Below are 26,142 nucleotides of genomic sequence, written 5' to 3'. Positions count from 1 at the left end.
AGCACAAACTTGCTAATTAATTCCAGTTCCAATCAAAATAACTTGAAAATCAAATAATGAATATTTATGTGGTAAGCTGCCACCAACAGACTGAATCTACTTACTGTCTTTCAGCTAAATACCCACTGACTCAATAGGATATGTTTCCTAAAATTTAGCTTTGATAAAGTGGGAAAACTATATAGGATGGATGTTCACAAAAAGTCATCTTTGATCCAGTTGTTCTAGTTTAAACTAAATTAAGTAGGTCTGTAATCAAAGCTGATTAATCCAAAAAATCAGCCTCCTACAAACAAAGTAATCGGTCAAGCCAGTTGCTCCAACAGGTTCATGGAAGAGGAAGGCTGGTACTGAACATTAAAAAGCTATCTGGAACTGGATTCTCAAATGGAGGCAAAAATCTCATAGCCTAGGGGCTTCTGACCTAATTGGACAGCTGTATGACTTAAAAAATATTATTAATAAAACCAAATTCATGTGGAGTAGAAATTTCAGCTATTCAACAAAAGAAATGTAGAAGTCAAGCCAGCTTCTAGTTTGCACATAAAACGAAAATAAATTCAGAATCATTACATTGAGAGAGAGAAAATAAAACACAAAACTCTCCTGGACAACTACAAGGAGGTTAAAGAGAATTCAAAATTTGATCAAATCAAATGGCTAAAGGAAACAAATGCAGAGAAATAGATATTCCTACTTCTGAGTAGAGCCATAAACAAAACAAATTCTTTATTGTATTGAAATTGACAGAATCAGGGAAAAAATGGCAAAATTGCTGTTTGGTTAAATTATTTTTCAGTAGCCTATCAAATTTAGATGACAATATGTGAATGAAAAGTAGAAAACCATCTATACTCAAGAATGAGTGACATAATCCTCCAGGAAATAATGGATATCTCATTGTGATGTTTAATAGGGCACGATATACAATAAATTTTGAAGTGGAGAGCAGTTAAACACAAAAAGTATGGGAGAAGTAGAATTTAATGCATTACCAAATTATCATTGCAGACCAATATATTTATGTGGGAAGGCAAGTGTTTTGTCCCAAAAAAGACATATACTATCTCTAAACTACGTGAACTCTAACAACCAATTAATGCTCTTGTCCTAGAAAACATTAATCAGCATTAATCCAAAAACTATGTGGCAAGTAAAAAAATGGTGTTAAGATGATATTGCAGGGACCCTGTTAAAAGGAAAGAAAACACTGGATCACAGAGAAGTTTCTAGTGTTATTCCTGTGAGACTGATCTTAGGCCCACTGTGATAAGCTTTTTAGACCTGAAAGAAGCAAATTACTGAAATCTGCCTATAATGTAATACCAGAAGACATTGCAGGAGAAAAGAAGATCAGAATGCAATATGGCAAGAAACCAATTACCTAAGTTAAAGTAAATTGAATATAAAGATAACCAGTGCAAAACATTTATCAACTGAAATCATGAGATGCTGTTATAAAATGGAGCTTACCTGGGTATATCACTGATCCTTGATCAAGTAAGAGACAAAAATATATGCAGATTACAAAAAAGGTGAATGCAAGATTAAGAAAGTAATTTTAGTAGATATAGACATGAATGAGCAGAACTACAAGAGTCATCTGCCATAATTCCCTTCAAAGACTATACACATTTCTTGTCCCCAACATTCAAGATTAGCCTTAACACAGCATGCAAAGATGACACTAGGATGTCTGAGACAACTGAGAGCTTGTTATAAAAGAAAAAAACTAAACCAAACTAAAATACTAAAAGAAATTTAACCTATCAAAATAGAGAAGCATGATGACTGGCCTTCCACAAACACATGGGCAAGTCAGAGAATTTACAAAAGCTACAGAACATTTCTGATACAAGAGTAAACATACTAGCCATGGCTAAACTGAAGTCAGAATTTTATACCTCCATAACACCAAAAGGCTTTTCAGTAATGATAGTTTTAACAGAAAGTTAGTGGACAGATTACAAAATGAGGCCACCTTTCACAACTGACAGCATTCAGTAACTCAGCAAGTCCCCTCCAGCTTATCTATTCATGAGTGGCAGACATGCCAAAAATTAGCTATGGAAATATAAGCGAATAATTTCAAACAGCAAAAAAGCAAGCAAAAAATCATGATTGAAATCAGCAGTGTTTTTCCTCCGGGAGTTATCCATTCACTCAATGTTGTTAACAGTAGAATGTGTCTCTCTATTCCATTTACTACTGACTGGCAGATACTGAGGTTTTACATCATCTTTTATTACACAAAATGTAGCATACCAATTCAACTTCACATTTTACAGATATTTTAAAGGTATTTCTTGCTTTTTATTTTGTCCTTCAGACAAAAATCTTATGTGCATAATTAACAATTACTTTATTACCTCCTTCATTATAGAAGTTTGGGGGGGTGGTTTTTTTTTTAAATTAACTTCAGAATAACTTTTTCAGTTAGAATTTAATGAAGGAGACAGTCCATCTTACTCTGTGCTGAAGGTCCACATATATTTACTTTAAAAAGCTTTACATACTTCATTTGGTAATTTTCCTAGGTCACTGAACTACTTTGCTGTTGGTTATCATGAAAATAAAAATCCACAATGATGCGACTCTTTTGGAAATAGAAGAAAATATTTAAAGAGGAAAGTGTATAAGCAATATCTGCACTTTAGTGGCACACTTATTCAGTAGCACAGGTTTGGCCACTGTAGCAAAGCAGCAAACAAAATAATCAATTATTACATATATTATTGGAAAGTAGGAAAAAAATCCAGTTAAGCCTGAAAAGGAAAAGATACTTAAAAAGAAACAACTTTTACTAGTCTACAAGATGAGAAAAAATTACAGAGACAGAAGAGCCCTTCAAAACATCAAACATCTGATTTATTAACAAAAGAAATAGACACTGAATTTTTTAATCCTCCACAAATTATTAGGTGACAGAAACAAACAGCAATTTCTCAAGAAAAAAAGGAATTAACAAAAACTAAGGAAAAGATTGTATCAGAAAAAAAAGTGATCAGAAGAGGTAAGATGCAAAAAGGAACAAAAATTCCAAGGTTAAATCTATGCTATACTACAGGATAATATGGGTTGCCATGGAGCAAAGATTAAAACTGTGACCAGATGGCCCTCTGCTGTTCGATTTGTTCCCTTGCAAACTTTTTTGGAACAGGACCTTTTGAGAGGTTCTGCTACCAAACAAGGAACTTTGGGATTTCGCTCCAAAAAGAAAACTTCACTTGTTTGAAGGAAAGTCTGACACAAACAGAACTAGTCTAAGGAAACCAGATAAGATGTAACCATCTGATGAAAGCCACCTTTCACTGTGGTAGCCAAAGAGCTACCCCAAAGAAGAGAGGCTCAAAACCAAAACTAATATACACAGAACAGCATTTTACAACCTGCCTCTTTGTCACACAGATTAGAAGATCACTAGGGAAAACAGCGTTGAAGGCAGTGTTTACTCTGTACTGTAGTCACAAACCAGTTTGCACTGTTTACCACGGTAGGATCTTTCAGAGATTCGCAATTTTAGAACCAGATTAAATCCTAAACTTTCCACACAGAATAGCAAATCCAGAAGGTAATGCCATAGGGGTCAGCAGGTCTTCTTATGGAACTGGACCCTGCTTAGAAAGAGAAATCTTTCTTCTGATTTATTTAATACTAGATCCACCACTGTGCTAGCTGTATAGATGCACACACAGCAACTGCCCTAAAAGGCAGGGACAAAAGAAATATCCTCACTGACACCTCATGTCACTTTTTTTTTTTAAATGTCAAGCAGAACTATCACACAAAAACCTGAAGCGATACAAACAGAAACCCATGGCAGATACAAAAACTGCACATGCTCTCTTGAAATCTTATCCTTTAAAAAAAGCAAAGTTATTTCTTATAAACAAAGTAATAATCTGCTCATCAAACAAAATACAGTATCAGCAGAAAACCTTGGCTATCTCCAAATCACAGATAATACATGCTGTTATTAATCAGTAGCCTAACACCATATTAACTTACGCTATGATCTCATAAGTCAGCAAAAAAAGAGATGACAAAAAACATCAATAGTCTCAAAATGACCAGAATGCTTGAAAGAAATCAAATGAATTTTCCTAGGGTCTATGGACTCCCTTCTTTCTAAGTTCCCAACTTTCTAGGACACAAATTTCTATTAGTGTTTCTCCTTACTAAGCACATATCCCGAGCAAAGCACCTCACGACGGGAATTAAGTTTGCATACTGAAATCATACACGTACCTGCTGCAACGCAGAGATGTCAACCACACCAATATTTTTAACTCCTTGGAGGAACACTGGAAAGTTTTCCATGTCAACAAACTTGCCTGTCACACTGTTCCTCCTTTGCATTTTTTGTATGCACAGCCTTTTTCCTAAAATAATTGTGTGCATTTCATTCCTTATTTGACTAGTGTTCAGTTGGCTGTTTGCTGTTTCCATCATGGAAGTTTTGCCATTACAAATTTTCCCTCTATCTCCTTTGCTTTTATAGGTTATTTAGAAGATATGGTAAAACAAACTGATTCGTTGTTACCTGCCTATGCATGATAATAAAAAACATATAATCTCATTAGATACTTTCAGCTGCTTTCTCTTAATGTCTTTATTTTATCCACCTTTATTTGACTTCCTACTGTAATGTCTGTGCTTAACTTTCTCCCCAGCCTTCACCTGCTTTTACAATTAAAAGAAACTGTAAAAAAAAAAATCTTATTCACTTAAAAAATTAGCAAAACTTCCATAATAATTTAGGATGAGCTGACAAAATCTTTTATTCTTTGCTAAGAATTCATTACACTTCAGTAGGGTTCAGTAGAAAAACCCATCAGAGTAGCACTGTTTTTTTCTACACCACCTGCCCCCGGTTAGCAGATAATTCAGAAAGTAGAAATCTCCCCCCTCCTCCCCAGTATCTTAACCTATTCTGGGAAATCGTCTTGTTTTTAAAAATGTGTGGCCAACCTGTTTAACTGTGCATGCAGCATCCAGAATATAACCCGGCACCTACAGCTTTAGAACAAAATATTCTTCCTCCCAGTGTTATAACTACTTCTCAGTTTGTAGTTATATTTCATGTTCTGACAATCAATTGCCCCAAGAGAACTGAAATAAACATCTGCTAACTATCAGAAATCCCCTGCAGTAATTTTGCTCTTACAAATAAATATATTATCTCACTGAAAACCCACACTAGATCCCAGATTATCTACAGTTGTAGAGATTGTACAGTTTTGCTACAGACTTCTGCATCCTCTTTACAGTTTTAGCACTGTATTATTCTTCTGAAAGCCATTTGACTTGGGTCATACAAAATATAGAAGGTTTGTTCTTATAGAGAGACTCATCCTGCGAGCTGAAAAACTTCTTGAAGGAGCCACCTGAATTGCGAACATGATTTCTACAGCAAATAAAATGCATTCCAGAGTGCTATGAATTTTGCCTATGAAATAATTTTTTAATTCTTGTGATGTGAGTTCCTATAAAATAATTTAATTCTTGTGATGTGAGTTCCTATAAAATAATTTAATTCTTGTGATGTGAGTTCCTATAAAATAATTTAATTCTTGTGATGTGAGTTCCTATGCTTGTTTTAGTTCCAATGATGCCAGATCAGCCTTCCACACTTACAAATTAAGAAGTGACTAGTTGCATGAACTGCAAACTCCGCTAAAGATTAATAAAACTATGTCTTCAACTTCCTGTGTTTTCTCTAAATCTTTCATAATTAACTCCTTAGTGATAATTTTCCTAAGGAAGCAAGAAATGGAATACAGTAGCATCTACCAACCCCATTCTTTGACTGTTGTGTTTGTTTTGTGGAGCTAAATGAACACAAAAACCGCTGTATGTCCAGTGTTTGCTTCCACAGAGAAAGAACATCTGAACAAATAATAGAATTATTCATTCATTTACCTGCATGCTTCAGATGACCTTCAAAAGAAAATCATAGGAACTGAATGCTTTTTTCCCCATCTTACCTTGTAAATGATATGACATAATTTCAAATTCTGTATAATCAGTACAAACAGGATATGCAAGTCCAGTGCTGCAAAGAACATAATTCTTCCACCACCAGGGAAATTTCAGTGTTTTCAGGTAGCTTTAGCAGCAGGCTAAGTACTTGTTCATCACATCTTCCAGTTAGGGTTATCACGAAGGCACTGTAAAAAAAACTATCATCATGTATGTATATTAAAAATTTTCTCCCTGAAATGCATCTTTCTTTCATAGTGAGAATTTGTGTCACAGTAACATGACAACTTGCAGTCATCAACAGACCTGAAATAATGAACTATACAGCTCTATATCAGATAGGTATGTTCTTACTTTATATTCTATGTAAATATAAGGAGATGAAGTACACTTTTTATAAAGGTTTACTTTCATTTTTGAACAGGTCAATCATTCATTCTATGAGCATTCATACCATAAGCAGGCATATTTACAATGCTGAACATACCCATTCTAGCAGGTACACGCCTTTGTTGCAGAAACACCTAAAGACCAAAATCTAACTGTACAAATCACTATCAAACAATGTGGACCTTCCTTCTTTCAGAGGACACACAAATTTAACACATAGGGATGCCTATATGGCACAATGTTCACTCTGAGCCAGCTTACATTTCTCAGTTCAACACTCTTTTGAAGTGTTATTATTTAATAGCAGATGAAGGGACAAATGCCTAAGCAGACCTTGGGCAAGACTACAATAAAAACTCCTTGGATACTGATGGTTTGTTTTTTCCTACAAAAATGTCATATGAAAAGACAAATACTTGCAGCCCAGATATTTCAGAAGTTCTTAGCTACCCTTTCTCCTGAAATGCCTGAAAGAAAGCAAATGGCAGCAAGTCCAGAAAAATTACAAGTTCAGAGTCTGTAGGAGCCAAAGTCCAGTACTCAGGGCTCCACTGTAGTCCTTAGGACAGAACCTGCCCCTACTGCCTCAACTGAACACATCTGTAGCTAGTAATAGTACTCAGTGAGGGAGAGGATCCCCAAGAAAATCAAATCAGGAGCCAAAGTTGGTCAAGATATGCAATTAACTCTTTAATTCCTATGAACATTTTAATTTCCAACTTACTAATTTGACTTTTAGATTTTTATTCTGGAACAGAATTTTGCCTTTATGATTCCAAAGTATTTCCTATATATTTAAATATTCACCTTTTTTTTGGTGTATGTACAAGGAACAGAACACGAATATAAATATAATTCTGCTACCAGCATAAAAGGATACTGATTTGGACTACTTCCTGCAGAGGAACTTTGACGCTGTGATACAATTTGAAATTTATTTCCTCATGCCCCATGTTAATATCACCATTTTGGTCCAGTTTGAACCCACTCAGCATTTTATCCACTAGATTAAGTCCCTCTGAAGTTTCCTTGCAGTTTTGTGAGTACCAAAGCTAATCCAAACTCCTATGTTCAGTAAATGAATGCTTATAGTCTTCAAGTTAGAGGTTTTGAGCAGTTTCAAAACACTTAATTACATGGCAATGAGCATGGCCAGAGCATAATATTGTGGTGGAAATTAAGGGTAAGTGCAATAAGCACAAACAACTCACAGGCTTAACGCTTACCATTCCAGTGGGAAGCACAATAGTAGTATACAATCACAGAAATATAGGACTGCAACGGGCCTGCAGCCATCATTAGGCTTACCACACAGTGGCTGTATATACCATAAACATAACAGATATGCCTAAATTATAGCTTTAAAAAAAAGTACTTGTGCATCTTGCATAGTCAGTAAGAGACAGGCTTTAATGCCTCAGTGGCACTGGGGGAGGATTTAAGCACTTAAGCAAACAAAAAATTCTGTGTAGATATGCAAGTCTGAGATGTGCACATATATCTAAACTCTATATAGGACTTTGACAAAAAATAAGGAAAGTAATTTGAAAATTCAGTTGATTAGCATTATTATTCCAAAAGATCAAAGGTGCCCCAAATACCATTTAACTGAACCGCTTCCAGATGACTTCTCTCATTACTATTTACTGGTATCAAAATAACAACCTAACAATAAAGGCAGTCACACTGCCAGAGAAAGAGAAGAATGAATCATCTATAAATAGTTATGATGGTCTGAACTGCCTTTTTTATAGCCACACTTTTCACAAACAAAACTTGCAACTGTTTCTGCAACTGGAGCATCAGTGACACCCAGTGGCTGCTTGATTGACCTGATTAGTTTATACCAAATGTACCCCCATCTCTGTTCAGTCATACAAACGTTAAGAGGAGAGAGAAGCTGTAACTTAGGCAGCATTTTTCATGATTTCTACTGATCACTGGGATCACAAGAAACAGCAGCAATAACAACACACATCCATCACTCAGAAAACTTACACAATCCACCCTTTAGACAATATTCAAGAGACAGATAAATAAAGTGGAGCTAAGGCAAGATACTGGTAAGATAATGTAAGAACATTGAGAAGCACATGAAGGAATAAAAACAAAAAATAAAAAAATCAGACAACTCCATACTGGAAGGATCAGAGGTGGGAAGATACAAAATGATTTCTCCAGGAACCCTCACCTTCTTTACAGTATCAAGAGGGCAAAGCTTAAAGTCCATGTCAGCACAAGGGGATAAAACACTGCTGAAAGTAATGAAGCAGTGCCATTTAGACCACAACGCTAGTGCTACTATAAATTGATCTCTTAATACTTCACATTATTATTTTGAAGTCCTAAATATCTGTCCTGGTTTCGGCTGGAGTGAAGTTAGTTTTCTTCCTAGTAGCTGGCATAGCACTGTGTTTTGGATTTAGGATGAGAACAATGTTGATAACTAATGTTTTAGCTGTTGCTGTACAGTGTTTATACTAAGTCAAGGACTTCTCAGCTTCTCATACTGCCCTGCCAGCAGAGGCTGGGAGTGCACAAGAAGCTGGGAGGGAATACAGCAAGGACAGCTGACCCAAATGAGCCAAACGGGTACTCCATACCATATGATATCATGCCCAGTGTATGAACTGGGGAAGTTGGCTGGGGCACACCGTGGCTAGGGTATTGGCTGGGCATTGGTCAGCTGGTGGTGAGCAATTGTATTGTGCATCACTTGTTTTCTATACTCTATTATTATTATTTACCCTTCCTTTTCTGTTCTAGTAAACTGTCTTTATCTTAATCCACAAGTTTTACTTCCCTGCTGATTCTCTCCCCCCATACCAATAGGAAGGGGGAGTGAGTAAGCAGCTCTGCAGTGCTTAGTTGCCAGCTGGGGTTAAACCACAGCAATCTCACAAAATATTTCACATAGAAGTGACAAGTGAAAATATAAGATTCCACACAAAGTGGTTCATTTTGTTTCAGTTGGCACATCAGGCTATAGGTTGACACATTAATTTAACACCTCCTCTCTATCTTTTACCTTTGAATGAGAGATACTGGCTTCCAAGATGGTACTGATAGTTTCTTCAGAAATACTGACAGAAGAACCAATGTCCAGCCTCAGCTGAGCAAGATTCTGCACATACTCTTTGACTTTTGCATCTGAAGAGAAGAAAAATAGAGCCAACAGTACCAACCTGCTTAACTAAATTGCCCACAGACTATTCTTTTCAATAGATTTATTCTGAGGGGTGATAAAGGACACAAAAACTTCCTAACACATAATTCACTTCTACTTCAAATGTAAAGGTCACTCTCCTGGCAGACTGAAGGGCTTGCACATCTGTTTGCATTATCCTGTAAGAGAACAGGTTATCCCACATCCCTGTATTATGAAATCATCTGAAATTAGTGAAACAGCCTTTAGCCCTTTAAGATTTTCTTCTTCCACTAAAGTCCCCTCTTCTGTCTAATGAAACCCTGAATCATACTGGACAGGGTCTGACAGGGTAAACTATGCTGTCCCGCGCAAACTCAAGCATGTGTATGTGCACATGTGTACAATGAAAATATATTGCATTAAGTCAGTAGTCTCCACAAGCAGTATCCCTTTAAAGCTGTAAGAACAATGGAACAGTTATTGTGCTACAAAGTTACACAGCAGTGACTTGTAAAAAAGTGAAGAAAACTGGAACCCGCCATTCAAAAGATTACAATTGCTGAGAAAAGCTACCGTTGGATTTTGACAACTGTAGCTCCAAATTTTCAGCCACCCTGAAATGATGCCTTAGTTTCACAAGTTATCAGAACTAAGTCATTGCCATTACTACGTATAAAGAGTAACATGAATAGCAAAACAGCCACTAAATGAGGCAAAATGGTCACATTATGCTCTATGCGCTCACATTGCGCATGCAGTAAGCAACTCTACAGACCTTCTTGTGATATATTTATATGGCTCAGGGATCATCGTATTTCATGCCTAAATGAGATTGCAAACATAGAGATCTTCCCATGATGGCTAAGCGCTCTAGCAAACAGTAGCTTATGCAGGAGCACAGGCCTGACAATGTCTCACTATGTTTCTTACCGAACACACATTTTTAAACATAGATATACAAAGCACTGTAATTCAGGATGAATAAAGTCTATCTAATTCTAATTTAAGTAATAAAAAGTATACACACATCAGATATAATTCACCATTCAAAAACTGGACATGACCCTATAGTCCATCAGAGCAGCATCTAAGCTCTTCTGTATTGTTACTGTAATTCACAGAGACCATTCAAGGCTATTATGAAAACAATCCAAAAGTCAAAGCAGTATAGCAACAATTATAACAAGGATCAGTTCTAACTGACAGCAAGTTTGAAATACTCTGTAGTAGCATTTTATTCATTTACTTAAAATGTATTATTTTTCCTCAAGGCAATAGCAAATACCTGAAATTATTTGGAGTTCAAGCCTGTCAGTTTACAAGCACCATCCTGTGTTTCTGACTGAACTGGTGAACTGATCTGAATGTTTAATGTTTTGCAAAATTTATCCAGCTGCTGATAGGAAAAGGCCATAGCAAAACAGCTTTAAATAAAAAATTAATATATCAAAACTTTGACATAACTGAGGTCATGAAAAATTGAAAGTTTTCTTAGTTGTGATTCAAAGCATTCTCTTTGTGGAACAGCAAAATCTGCTGCAAGTGCTCAGCAAAAGTGTAAGGGCTTTTAGAAATAACCAGAATTTTGCTAAATTACTTAAATAATTTGTATCTGCTCATTTGTCAGTTAAACAAACAAAGCTTAAAGAGACTTTTGATAAACAGTATTGCTCCTGTAATTACATAATTTAGAACAGAGACATATACACAAAATAACATCTTTAAGAACCACCATTTGGGGTACCAAACTGGAAAAGCCTTTACATTTGCAGTCGTCTCTGTATGTTTCCCAACATTAGTTCATATTTGCAGGTGCCATTACTGGTATTCTGCAAGGCTCTCAGGAAGCTCTCCAAAATATTGGAAAGGTTTTGGTTTACATACACCATACTCTCACAATCCCACTTGTCAAGAGCAGGCTACATTCTTTCAATATCCTGCAAAACACAGTGATCATATGGTTAGCAAATTCATGAGATTATGTTACTGCTTGAAGTAGCAAGTCTTGGCAACTAGATGATGCATATTTTCAAATGAGAATATACATAAGGTAATACTCTTTTTACTTATTGTATTTGTAACTGAAACTGGGTGAGAGGTTTTCAAGAACCAAGTGTCATGGTTTAACCCCAGCCAACAACTAAGCACCACGCAGCCGCTCACTCACCCCCCCCCCCCATCCAGTGGGATGGGGGAGAAAATCGGGAAAAGAAGTAAAACTCCTGGGTTGAGGTAAGAACGGTTTAATGGAACAGAAAAGAAGAAACTAATAATGATAATGATAACACTAATAAAATGACAACAGTAGTAATAAAAGGATTGGAATGTACAAATGATGCGCAGGGCAATTGCTCACCACCCGCCGACCGACACCCAGCCAGTCCCCAAGCTGCAATTCCCCACCCCCACGTCCCAGTTCCAAAACTAGATGGGACATCACAGGGTATGGAATACACTGTTGGCCAGTTTGGGTCAGGTGCCCTGGTTGTGCCCTGTGCCAACTTCTTGTGCCCTAGCTGGGCATGAGAAGCTGAAAAATCCTTGACTCTAGTCTAAACACTACTGAGCAAACTGAAAACATCAGTGTTATCAACATTCTTCGCATACTGAACTCAAAACTTAGCACTGTACCAGCTACTAGGAAGGCAGTTAACTCTATCCCAGCTGAAACCAGGGCACCAAGGAATTTTCAAAGTTTTGAGTTTTGGAAAAAACAGAAATTATTTGTGTATTTGACCTAGCCTAACAAGGAGATTCATCCACTAACAGAAACACAGACATTTTCATTTGAAATTTAATTTCAAAATGAAAACAAGCTTTTCTTCTTTTTATTTTAGGTTGGCTATTTTTATCTTTTTCCCAAAAAATTTCTCCAGCATCAGTTCCCATTCAGCAAACCAAAATATCTGGATATCCATATCCAAAGTTTTTCTTGCATTATGCTTTGTGTAGTATTCACTTTTATCTTTTCTCCTGAATATTCACATTTCTGGCTTTGCAAGCTTTTTTTAATATTTGCAGAAGTAGCTCATAGAATGGTGGTGACTACAGAACTGCATTTGTTTCACACAAGTCTACTTTAAGATATGAGTGACGCCTCTGACATCTGTTTACCTTAAAACATTGCTGTTCATATCAGCAAAATGTCCAGGTAGACAAACTAGCAGAGCTATTTCATAAAGATGAGGCAAATCCTATACTAAAAGCATGACTTCAGTATTTTGTCTGTGTGCACACACGTGTGTGCACTACCCAAAGGCCTGCTTCCAACTCTGGATGAGGCTTTAAATGCCAGATGTTACACTCTCCTGCTGATAATTTCATGCACTGTTAAAGAAAAACAGACTGACCCCAAGTGGTAACCACAATTGCTATTTTAGTTTGAACAACTCTGGCCAAGAAGACTTTCTGTACCTAGCTTGATTTCTCAGCTGTTCCTGTGAAGATTTAAAAGAATAAGCATACCCTGTTTTATGAAATTAGCAGTATCACAAAATTTAAGGGAATCAAAAATGGGCTGCTTTTTGGTATTGAATGGCAGTCTAGTTATTCTAGTTATAGGGATTCTAGTAATTGTAGTTATATTTACAGCTTTCAAAGCTCACCAATGCTTACTTAAGAAATTCCTTCTGGGTATCTCTATCAAAAGCATCAGAACTACACCAAGATGTCAAACATTGGGGAAAAAAAAAAATCATTCCCCATGTAGAATCTCTTTCCTAGACCCATTCATATCAAAGGAATACCTCTGCACATATAGCAAAGAAAACCCAAACAAGTCAGGTGATTTTGTTAGTGAAGTGTTTTGTTACTGTGAAGAGAAAATCATGCATACTCTAGAAACAGTATTTAAGACCAAATCCAAATCTTTGCCCTAGCAAATATCTCTGCATTGATTTTTATAACAAAATTGGGAAAGCCCACAAAAGTGATTAAACATCCAAGATATCATTTCTCATTCTACTCTTTAACTTCCATTTTGTTTTTACTGTAGATATCAAGAATATCCAAGATTTTGAAAAGCTGAACCAGGAGTTCTTTGCTTCTAGAGCACATTTTAATCAAGCTGCTAAAGTTCCTGTCAAGTTCTGCTCAAATTAAAAGCACAACATGACTTGTCTAACAGTGGAGGAAATATTCAAATCATGCCATTTATAAAACTTTCGATTCTTCATCTTTCACTGCATTGATAGTGGTTATTTCCATTTGATAGGTTAAACCAGGGATTGATTTAGCAAAGACCTAAATAGCAGCATAATGAAAAATAAAGTTCAAAGTCCAGAAATGTAATTTAGAAAGTATTCTTATCTATTAACAGCTGTGATCACCAGCATAGCACAGTAAATAGTTAATAGCACTTAATAGTAGAGTCAGCACTCAATAATTAGTCCAAAGTTGTTCAATGAAGGATATTTTCTTCTTTTTTTAAATAGTGATGATTAAATAGCTTCTGTTTCACTGCTCATCTAGACATTAGCAGGGCTATAATACAAGTAACTTAGTGACAAGAAGCCCTTGTAACAACATATTGGAATCATCAGGAGTCTACTGCTTTGATTACTGCTGATAACACACCAGAGATGGAGATGTCTTTTTTTAATGCTTTTGAATGACAGCCACCAAAGACAGAATCCTGCAAAGAAAGTTACATTTCTTCCCAATAATACTGAAAAACACCAGTCATCTGGTGAAATGAGGCAGGGTAATTATGTTCAAGACTTACAAAAGTCCAAAGTGGAAGTGGGATAAAGGTTTCCTGGAAAATGGTTAAACAAAGAAAGTACATTGACTAGTTCAGCCTTATCATGCCCAGGAAATAAATGAGGAATAATCTGGTAAGTCTTGCAGAAATACTAAATAATGACCTAGGACGGTCTCCAAACTGAGCTTTTGTCTAGAACATAGAGATGCTTCTAGTCCATCTGGAGAGAAGATAAAAATTTCAACATCAAGACACAGATCAGAAAATGTTTTTATGAACAACTTGATCAACTCCTACTGAAACAACCTGAATAAGTCCTACCAAATTTAGCAGGACTTGAATGTGTGCAGAAAGAAATACATTACATACATTTTCAAAGAAGTAAACATGCAATTTTTTATTAAAGCATTTGATGTTGGTTCTACTGAATGATTTCAAAGAATGAAATGCAGAAACAGTAAATAGCAGTTCTACATAAGGCGCATCTGCATTTTTCCTACAGAATTCCTCATAGAAAAATTCAAATACAATTCCTTACAGAAAAAAAGGAAAAATAGAAGATATCTTTTGAATTATACATGAACTGCAGAACTAGGTCAAATAAGATTAGTTTTATTATACCAGAGCACACTTAGTGCTGTACTCAGCACTGAAATGAACTTTAATGTTTCTTTTTCTTTGGAATTTCAGTAATTCACTATTACTGCCCAGATAACTGAAATATCTGGAATAGATTACATAACCTGTACAATCAATTCACATTTGAACAGGTCATTTCACTAACAGTTCTTTGATTAAAGAAGTACTGAGTGTTTTTTGCATACATTCCATAGCTGCCCGCTTACTGATGAGGTTTAGAACATCTGTGATTAGCTCTACAGAGAAAAAGAGCAGAGGAAAAAAAAGTGTGTTTAGGAAAACAGATCTTTAGCAAAAACAATGTCTTTCACAAATCCCAAGAACTAGCTTAAAAAAAACTCCATCAGTATCCTAAACCCTTCAGAAACTGGAAATGTAAGTGGTCAAAAAATGGAAGACTTGAGACCGTGGTGAGAATACTTTAAGAAAACAAATAGGTGATATTGGGCAAGATCATTTTTTGGAACTGTTTGGATCAGCCACATTGTGCCCTGCTTCAAAGCTCCACTAAAACATTGAGAAGAGTAACACAAATATTTAATGAGAAAGAATTCTGAAATGGAAGTTCTCCCATTCCTCAGCATAAGTCTCATATTTCAAAATTTTCCCCAAATAATGAAAAAAACTAGTGTAAAACAAGAAAGTTAAGAGCAGATGGGTCAGGACATCTGGAATATCACAAGACAACTGGCATGAAGGAAATCAAGCATTAATTCCTTGCCTAATATGAAACAAGCCTAGAAATACCTCTACTAGGTGACCAGCTAGTCTGGTCTCCAGTGTGTATCTTGGAATTAAGAAGCCTTCCTGACACAATAGTGTTGCAAAAGTAGAGAGTCCAACGAGGTTCAACCAGTTGGAGTTTTCCCAGTAGAAATGGACGATCCAAAAATTTTCTAGCTGGCACTAAAACCACAGCTATTTACCAGAGTTAGGCTCTGAATATTATAAGTTTTCCTTGATAATAATTCAATCAGCTGGTGAATCATAAGCTCAATGGAAACACAAACAGCTCACAAATGTAAAAATCATCACCTTTTTGCTTTCTGAGGAATACCGTACTCTAAGACAGACAGGGAAACATCAGAGTAAGGCCTGTGCTGTGCAGTAGCTCTTTCCTCACCTGACTGACCTCCCATGGAGCCTGCTTCCTCATTCATGTATTGAGCTACCTCACATGTCCAACTGACAAAAGTTGCTAAATCCTTCTAGTATGGGTTTCCCTCAAAAACAAACAAAATTTCTTCAAGTGTATTATTAATCCTGAAATGACACAGAAAACAAGACTACCACGATTAAACCATTGATTTCTTTCAAAGTCAAATTACCTTGTGAACACGTGCCATTTCTCCTTAAATCTCTAGCTAAATTCTATTGCTGCTTTTATGCATACAGGGAAGAACTGAGGCAGACAGGCTAATATCACAGTCTTCTGCTAAAGAAATCAGCAGCATAGCTATTACATCACTCTAAGCACAACTAGACTCTACTACACAGGTTTGTGAGCAGGATCTAAAAAGCCTTTTAAGAAACCCCCAACAAAATGCTCTGGTTCAAAAAGTAATATTTTGAAATTGAAAACAATTATCAAGAAATGCTTCCTCTTGTCCTGAAATACACCTTTGCACTAAGAAAAAAATCTTTGCTTTGCCCCTGAAAAAACCCAAACAATCCAACAAAAAAAAAAAACAAAACACCTCAAGAATAGCACTGAGCTTTTCTTGCTCTTCAATGTTAAACACAAGCCTCTATTCCCAGAGGCCTTTTAGCTCTATCAGTGTTTTTGATGCTCAAAAAAGGAAATGTAAAACTAGTCCTCCTGCTGATTTCATAGTCATTTATAAAGATGGAAAGAGGGAAGGCAATCAACCATTGGCCAACAGCAAAAGAAACAGAAAACATGACATAGATTTTCTTAGGTCTAAGATGTTGTTAATGTCTGTGGATTTAACACCAGCTGCCAATGCAGCTTGCGGAATTCCTGACAGATTCTTGAATGCTTAGAACCAATAGTTTTACTTCTTTAATAGCAAACTAAGCTGTCATGTTTCTCATACACGTAAGTAATGTAAATAGCTGTCTTCTACGCATGTTTAAGTTTGTGAACTAGGATATCTGTCCAGTATAAGTGCAGCTTCACATTAAACTCATTATACTCATGCTTTACATTGCCAAGCAAGAATAATAATATTCTATTTTAAAGCATTTTATTGATATAGAGATTTGTCTCTAATATACTCTAACACCATTAAAGCTTGAAATCAGTAGAATTACTGAGACATTACAAATGACAATCAACTTAAAAAGATGAATGGATTTTCTGCCAAAATAGAGGAACAGTGACCACTTTATGTGTTCAGAAAGCAACTCGAGGCTGCAATACCCCTCGCAGTGCACTTTCTAACTACCCTCTCTTTAATGTTTTCCTGCATATCCCAGGAGTCTTTCAGATCCAGGTTTCCAAGCATTCTGAGCAGCATGTACCAGAGAGGTACCGGGAAGCAGGCTGAGAAGTAGCAGAATATGCTTGCACATGAGAAGATAAAAAGGGAGAATAGGCTTTTAGAATCCTAGATACCTGCCTATCCTTGGCCTATTTCCACCCTTACCCCCCAAATACTACTACTCCTAAAAAAAATAAATTAAGAAAATCCTCCTCCACCTTCCTGTTTGTGCTTATAGAAAATTATTAACACTGGCTGGTAATCAAAAGCAAAAAGTAGAGGTTTACCTTTTTCATCTATTCAGTTACTGGTTAGAATACCTTACTCCAGGCTGGTACCAGTCAGGATCTTTATGTATTAAAAGATACAAGATTACAAGACACATACAGTGAGAAGAGCAGCTGTTTCTGACAAGAGCTGAAATGGACATCCTCCTCAGATTGTGCCTCTGTGCTCAGCAATTGATTAACTTCATAGCAATAAGCATAATTTTTTGTTAGCTGCTCTTCTATTTCTTGCCATCCCAAACAATCATCTATTGTTGAATCTGGCAGGCTCTGTCATCCCTGAGTTACTTTGTGCAGAAGCAGGACCTTTCACAGTAAAGAAAGCAATATTTGAAACCAGTAAAAGAGAAATTCACCTTAGACTTTGGTCCTGCTTTTTAGATTTGTAATATTGATGATACTGAAATCCAACATAAGATGGATTAAATGAGCAGTCTTTCAAACCTCAATTTTCTATTACTAATAGCAAACACTAAGTAGCAAGCTACAACCCCTGCTAATTTATTTCATTGTGTAATAGTAATATAAGTAAGGCACTGCAAGATCTAAACATGAAAAAAATTCAGAAATACTTACAGATTCCTTTAGTGACTGGATCAGGTTACTTAGCTTGAAGGTCACTTCTGAGCCATTACCACAGCACATGTATATTGCTAAAACATCAATGTTATCTGAGCCCTGTGGAAGTCTCATGGTCTTCTCAAACATTGTAAGCACATCATTGCATACATAGGAAGCATTGCTCATCAACATCTAAAATTTAATGACTATACTGTCACTTTAAAAATGAACTCAGGGTGAAGGAACAGATTTAATTCACTCTCCATATTAATTCTCACAATGAAGTGTCAAAACACAAAAAATTACAAAGTGAAGTTAGACCAAAATTCTGCTGAATAAAAAGTGAAATACTCTACTTAGCAAGTACTTTTTAATCCCCCAAAATAAGCCCCTGCAGCTTTATGCAAATTAATAAACAAACATTAAACAACAACATAACTGATTTAGCTCCACAAAGACCTTGCTGATGTCTAGATGAATAAATCTGTCTCTTTGGGCAAAGGACATCAGTTTTTCCAGGCTACATAAAGCTGTTGTGAGACATTTCCCACACACACCCCATAAAGAAAATATTTAACTTACAGAATAATTCAGGGACAGTACAGTAGGAAGCATCCTTCAGGGAAAGAAAACTGTGCATGATATGGTTTAAAAATACAGCAGTTACAGAGACATACAGGTGCCACTTTGGTTTAGATGGTATCCCTGCCCAAAGCACTCAATCATTTTGTACAAAATACGTACACAGTTGCACTCTGTGCTTCGGAGGAGCAAAGGCTGCTCCCCTCCTACACTACCACTGGAAAAGGCTCATCAAGACAGGGCAGAAAGAAGAGACCAGTATTCTTACATCAGCAAAAGCATGACCCTAGTGCCTTTCACAGTTCTACCAGAGTAGCTCCAATGACTTCAGTGAGCTTTCATTATTTTCAGGAAAGGAAAATGAGGTCCTGTGTGGGTATCTAGCTATGAATGCTGTAAATAAACTTAGACTCCTTCCATATATAACTGTTGATTTAGCCAGCAAATTCTTCTGAAACACAGAAGGTGGCCTAATTCCTTAAGCTCCCAAGCAAAACTAATCTCGCCCTTCTCAAATAAAAGACAACCACAGAAACATTACTAGGTCATGTTAGGGAGTCACCACATCCAGCAGCCCTACAGAGGTGAGGCTGCTGTAGCTCCATGCCCCCAGGTCCAACCAGTGCCAGCAAGGCACACAAGCCAACACATACACAGTAATGTCACATGGCCAGCCACATGGATCACCACAGACTAACACACATAGCACTTGCACAAACACAAACAGCACCAATGGCCTCATCCTGTTCACCTCCCTGGTTGGTCAGGATAAAGATCTGTTGGAGGGCATACATACATACATCTATATATACATACACACAGTGCAGCTTCCCCCTAGCAGCTGGGCCCAGACACCCAGTTTGCCCAGCAGCTGCCCCTGGATCCCAGTCCCCCTCCCCAGTTGCTGGCACCTGAGCATACAAGCCCTCAAGGCTGCAGCCCTGCTCCAGCTTCTCATACAGATATGCTTGTTCACACCTTAAGTGGATCCCCGCAATAACTGCTCTTTGACACTCAGTCTGTCTGGCAGCTGGTCCTGGTCCCTAAGCTCTCCTCAGTGACTCAGACATAGGAGATATACAAACAGGTCTCTCAGTCAACTCCTAAACCCTGTGGTCTGTCTGGCATTGACCCAGACCTCCTGGTTCCTCTAATAGCTGACTCCTCCTCACTTTCAGAGAAGTGCACACCTCCCAGGCCATCTCACCCATCCTTCAGCTATCCCAGTCTGATATTCACTAGCAATCACACACTGATTATGCCCACCCTCACTCACTCTAGTTTCTGGCACCATGGACACACAGGCCCACCCCATTTGCTGGCACTTGATTTCACTCACTCCAGTCATTCCAGTCGTTGCTGTGGGCCCCTATATGTCCCATGGTCTGACCCCAGTTGCTGCATGCAGACCCCCATACACACAGAATTGAGAGTTCTCACTCAGGAAAAGAGTTAGAAATGGAGCTTAGAGAGAAGGCAGGACAGCCTGCAATGGTCACGTGCAGGGCATAGCCAGGCAAGCATGTTGACCAAGAAGCCTGTTTATATGCAAGCAGGCCCTTTCACCACCTTATTTCTGTTTTCCCATACTTGTTGCTCCCTAAACCACCTAGATCACTTCCTCTTGCCTTTGGTTCCTCTTCCAAACATCCCATACTAAAAGTCTTGTGCAATCCTCAAAATCTCTTTTCCTGGTTCCCGTAATGAGTCCCATACCCCAACGCAGTAATTCCATTTGGGTTCTCTCACATGCCACTATTCCTCTATACTCCTTCATCTGGATGGAGATGAGCATTTTACCACATAAACTGACAGGGCAGATGCCCAGCTGTAGTAAATCAGTATAACTCCACCATCACGAAGGAAGGTGTAGTGGTATACAGGCAAAATTGGGTAGCATGCTTCAAATCAACCCATCCTACAAAGAAGGCTACAGAAACTATCCTGAAGTTTCAGAGGTACCTTGCAGGCTTGGTTGCACAAGTAAATCGGGATTTGGTAATACAACTAGCAGTACTGACTCCATGCAGCCACATGCTGTAAAACAAAACCCACAAGACAAAAATTACACCTTTTGGTCCAATGACCTTAACCCAGAAGATAAACAATCAGCTAACTTAATATTAAATGTCCTAAAAGTGCACCTTTGGAAAATTATGTTGAAAGAGTACTTGTTTTCTCATGATATCTGCTTCCTGCTGTGCACTCAGTCTTTGGTCATTTTTAGAGGCTGAAACAGATTTTACAGTTTAGTTAGCTGATACAGCTAAAGGGTACGTTGGATTATACCATTTTTTTTGTGTATCAAAAAGGGAACTGCTCACTAAATTCCCAGAGTAATAAGCTATAAAGCCATTAAAGGCAAGAAGCATACATGTGTCATACAAGGTAACACAAGGAAAGTGGGTTTCACTGTTATCATTGATGCTGTAATGTGACCTATACAACCTTTACTCCTAGTAATGACACAAAGTACTAAAATACACAAAACTCGTGTCGGAGTCTGTGTTAATTTCCAACAGTGATTTTCAAACGAGGTTATTTGTAATCTGAAGACATCTGACCTAGAAATCAAGGACAAAATTGCACGGTTTCAGTGGCATCTTGGACAAAACTTGTACCTTTAATATATTCTTTATTGTGAAGTCATATGCAAATACCAAGTAATTTAAGACTATCAATGTCCCCAAAAGGACCAAAGTGTTTTTCACATACCTAATTACAACTACTAGTGTTCTTCCTACATATACCCACACTATAGTATTACAGGTCTCCAACTAAAAGGTTTCACAGAAAGATATCTTGTCCCTTTTCCCTTTTTATTATTTTAATCCAGATCTGTGTGGACCTTATGATTATATTGCTGACTAATTCCCAAGTATCATGGTGCTGAGCATCACACAATCCGAGTCTATCACACCATATAATAATGTATATAATAAACATATTCCAAGTCTGAAAGTCACAAACAGAGCTCTTAAACCACTTTATTTTGCATAAATCACCCAGAATCATTGTCTTGATTTTCTTTTAAAACAAGTGCTGTGAATCACAATACCTGAAATTAAAGCACAGTCAATCTTCACAAGCTTGTAGTTGCACTTGTCCTGAAACAGGAATTGAAGGCATTTCCAAAGTTGCAACAAAATAGATTCCTACTATATTAGTGACCAACTGCTAAAGGAATAACTCCACTGTACAGGAAGATTTGGACTGCTTCAACAAACCAAATCATTCTGAATTAAGTACAGAATTTATAGCCATATCTTCATACAAACTGCTTAAATTTGCATTAAGTGATAAGCCAAATGGGGAACTTGAAACTCTAAGAAAAGTTCAAAAACATTAAAAGAAATATTAGTCTCAGAGTGCCCTAGATAAGATTGGAAACTACATTTATATAAACACATAGAATTACATTGTAATTCTGCTCTCCATAGTAGGCTTCTGTTTCAAGATCTCCTGCACACACTAACAGGCATATGACTCCTACAAGAAAAATCCAAAATATGTCAGATGCACTGGTCTTGCTGTACATGAGAAGATTGATCCGATAGCATGCATCCATAAGAAGCATTACTGAGTCACAGCAACTCTCTGTGGGAATTAGACTTCAATAAAAACAAAGATGAAGTAGAGTGACACTGAAATTTTCAAGTTATTTACCTTTGTTAATTGTGCTGTATAACTTAGCAGCTTCTCAACATGAAGATCATCAAAACTAAACCTGGATTCAAGTTCTGCTATCACAGCAAGCGGATTCCACAAAACAGCCATGAGAGAAAGTTTATACTGAAAACCTGAAAGAAAGAAAACCTTCTGTTTACATCATTCCTGCTTTTTGTTGATGTTGTTTCTTCATGATTCATACTTGATGAGATGCAAGTACCACGTTCCCAGCTTTTTGAAAAAGAAAAAAAGCAAAAGGCATACACCTGAACACCAATTTTATTAGGATAAAATCCATGATTGTATCAGCAGTATGGAGTACCATCAGATTAACTGACCTTGCCAACAGCTGATACAACAATGGTGACATGCCCCTGCACACTGATTGCCAGCAGACCCAGCAGGTTGCCATTTTGAATCATGCATCTAATTCTGCCCATAGTCATGCAAATGTGTGTGTATGGGCTTGATATAAATCACTGCTGAGAGGGAGAGCACCAGGTGAATACCAGGAGACCCAGGGAATTCAAGTTTACCCTCCGTGCAAGGGCTCCAGCATATCACCTTTGTACCACTTCAGTCTTCATTTTGACAGGTGAAGTGGGATTTAGACCACATGTAATTCTTGGCCTGACCTTCCATGCAGAGCAGACAGCTGCACCTATGAATCTAATCATGTGCCATTAGACAGTTTGCCAATGAAACTTGTTCCTGACCTTTTCTTGAAGAGTTGTCCTGGGGCCAGCCTACCTTCTCCAATTAAACTCATCTCCCATACTCAAGCAGCAGACAAGCAAATGTAGCCCTTCAGCTGAGCACAGAATTTATGATAACAGAAGAATGAAGCTTAAAAGTAAAACAGCCATAATGCTTAACATGCACATCCAAAACGAGAGGCTATCCTTCTATCAAATGGAAGAAGTTGTCTTTTGTAGTGATTTAGTTTCTCTCAAATTCACCACTGAAAGATTGTTCTAAACACAATATATTAGAGACCAACATGCTTCATTTATCAAATAGTTGCCAGAGTCTGATGAAATTTAGTTATTAGATTTAAAAGCCAGATCAATAAAGAAATGGCTTGTCACTACAGCAATATAGTTAAATTCGTAGACCTTTTACATTAGGAATTTAGCAGAAGCTCAGGCACTTACTGCTATGACATATTCCCAGCATGCTTAAAAGAATCTGAAGCAAAATCCTTACCTTCGAAGCTCCTATCCTGTACTGATGCTGCAGTTCAATTCAGTGTTGTTTTCACCACTTCATAGAAATTTTGGCCCAATGGCATCATAGCTAATCCTTCAATGATGCTAAGTGAAAAGTAAAACAAAAAAAATCAAGCTCTCCATACATCCAGAAAAACTGAAAGGGCTTGGTGGAAAGAGATGACATAGAAGGAATTGAATATTAAAATACTTTTTTTATTGTTGAAAAACTGATGTTTTGTCAAATCAGACTTTTCATAAAAAACACAAGCTGAGATTTTACAGTTAGAGTTTCACTCAATTTTCATTAAGGAAATGTCTTCTAAGAGGACTAATGTCCTCTTCAAAAAAAAAAAAAGAGAGAGAAAAGAGTTAAAAGTGAGAGCAAAAATGAGAGCAAAACTACCACAAGCCTTCTCCTACTTATCCCCACAACAAGGCAGGATGGACACAGAATACTTATATTTTACTTCCAGTCAATCTGCAGAGAAAAAAAAGAATCTTTAAAGCAACAGAACACTTATTCTCACAAAAAATGAAACAAAGTACATTAAAGAAAGCATTGATAAAAATATATCTATTGAATTGCTTACACATCCCAGTCTCAGTCACCTTAGCTGTGAAAAACTTCCCTGTTATTGTAGCCATAATTTACTACTTAAAGTTTATGTCAAATTTACCAGTTATTTCCTATACAGTATTCCTTTGTTATTATGGAAATAAGATTCCAGTTTTGTCAGAGTGGATCAGCAGTTTCCAACATATGCAAGAGGAAGAAGGAAAAACCCCAAACCAACAATATTTAACTTTGCCAAGCAGGTGTGAAAAGTCTCTGTTAAGTACCTCCGAGAGACACACAGCAAACATGGTACAGCCCAAGAAGAGGGAGAAGTTGTAAATTTAGGAACCTTTCTGCTGACTAAATTCTGCCTGAGACAGGACCTCTAGAAATTTATGTTAGCAATATGAAGCTAGTCAAGAACTGAACATTAGTTTTTGTGGTTTGCTTTCCAAATTGCATTAATTACAGCAAATTTGTTCATTGAAGAACACCAAAGTCTTAAAAAAACCCGAAACCCAAATGTAAACATCAGTCTCCTCTTATTCATCACTGGTGAGTTGCCCCAGCTGGCAGCCAAGCACCTGCACAGCTGCTTATTCACTCCCTTCTCTCATGGGACAGGAAGAAAATGAAAGGAAGGTGGGAAGACTCATGGATCAAAATAAAGAGAGTTTAATAGGTGAAGCAAAAGTTGCACATGCAAGCAAAGCAGAACAAGGAATTTATTCACTACTTCCCATTAACAGGCAGATGCCCAGCCACTTCCCAGAAAGCAAGGTCTCAGCTTGCATAACAGTTGTCATGCTTTAAGCCCAGCCAGCAACAAGGAGAGACTGCTCCAGCACAGGCTTTCCCATGGAGTCACAGCCTTCTTTAGGGGCATTCACCTGCTCTGGCACAGGGTCCTCCACAGGCTGCAGGTGGGCATCTACTCCCCTCCATGGGCCGGGGAACAGCCTGCCATCTCACCACAGGCTGCAGGGGCATCCCTCCTCCTCCTCCTTCACTGACCTTGGTATCTGCAGACAGGTTCCTCTCACATTCCACTCCACGCCCGCTGCAGGTTTTCCCTTCTTAAATATGTTACCCCAGAGGCACTAACACCATCGCTGATGGGCTCGGCCTGGGCCAGAGGCAGGTCTGACTTGGAGCCAGGGAAGCTTCTAGCAGCATCTTACAGGAGCCACCCCTGTAGGCCCACCCCCACTACCAAAACCCCTCCACACAAACCCAATACAAACAGTTACGTGGGAAGACAAACACTGCAACCATGAACACCCTCCACTTTTGTCCCCTTCTTGCTCTGTCCATGCTATAGGCTCAGGGTAGAGAAATCGCTGCTGAGATTATATTAACAGATTAGTAACTTTACCCAGCACAGCAGCCAGTTGTTACCGTTATCTTTGCTTACTGCTGCTGAAGAAAACAATAACCATAAACTTACAATCAAGTTCCTGTTTACTTTGGGAACACTCAGACTCAGAATTTGAAAACTTTCAAAAAAGACTTCTGCTTTTGGGATATAAGCACTGCAAGCATAGCCAATACAGCTTTGCATGTTCATAGTACAAACTGGAATAAGGTTACAAATGACTTCGCAAAAAGTGGAGGGAAAAAAAAAAATCAAGCCCCAACACAGTTGCAATCCACGTATTGTAATCAAAAAAGACTTATTTCCCAGTTTCAAAAAAAATTATGCAATCATATCCTTCATATCTTTTTTTATTAGGAAAAAGACAGTGGGATGCTAAAGGGTGACACAATCAGCACAGTAATTTCCCATTCAAAGTCTTTAGGCGCCTAACTCCCCACGGGATAAGGCTGGTGAAGTTTATGGCCAGTCTTGCACAGGCAGCCAGCATCAGTGGCCTCCTCTAGCCTTATAAATATGCTAACTGGCTACCATGACAATTACCTATCAACCTATTACAAACAACTACCTACTCCAGCAAATACATTTCTGAGTTT

General features: G+C 37.6%; 1 protein-coding gene across 1 annotated transcript in view; it reads right to left on the bottom strand.

Annotated features, from left to right (window-relative positions):
• Window positions 1-26,142, bottom strand: part of ABCA13 (ATP binding cassette subfamily A member 13) — a 160,443-nt gene that overhangs the window by 126,803 nt on the left and 7,498 nt on the right. Inside the window, 12 exon segments of the mRNA XM_069778573.1 lie at window positions 4,249-4,382; window positions 4,544-4,547; window positions 5,988-6,058; window positions 6,061-6,182; window positions 9,381-9,522; window positions 10,060-10,106; window positions 10,108-10,134; window positions 11,285-11,457; window positions 13,493-13,608; window positions 21,794-21,842; window positions 22,402-22,535; window positions 23,611-23,720. Of these exon segments, the coding sequence (XP_069634674.1) occupies window positions 4,249-4,382; window positions 4,544-4,547; window positions 5,988-6,058; window positions 6,061-6,182; window positions 9,381-9,522; window positions 10,060-10,106; window positions 10,108-10,134; window positions 11,285-11,457; window positions 13,493-13,608; window positions 21,794-21,842; window positions 22,402-22,535; window positions 23,611-23,720 (1,129 nt within the window).

This window comes from Haliaeetus albicilla, chromosome 3, assembly GCF_947461875.1.
Source record: "Haliaeetus albicilla chromosome 3, bHalAlb1.1, whole genome shotgun sequence".
Taxonomy (NCBI): Eukaryota; Metazoa; Chordata; class Aves; order Accipitriformes; family Accipitridae; genus Haliaeetus; species Haliaeetus albicilla.
The sequence above is the reverse complement of the archived record's forward strand: the minus strand, read 5'-3'. Positions and strand labels throughout refer to the sequence as shown.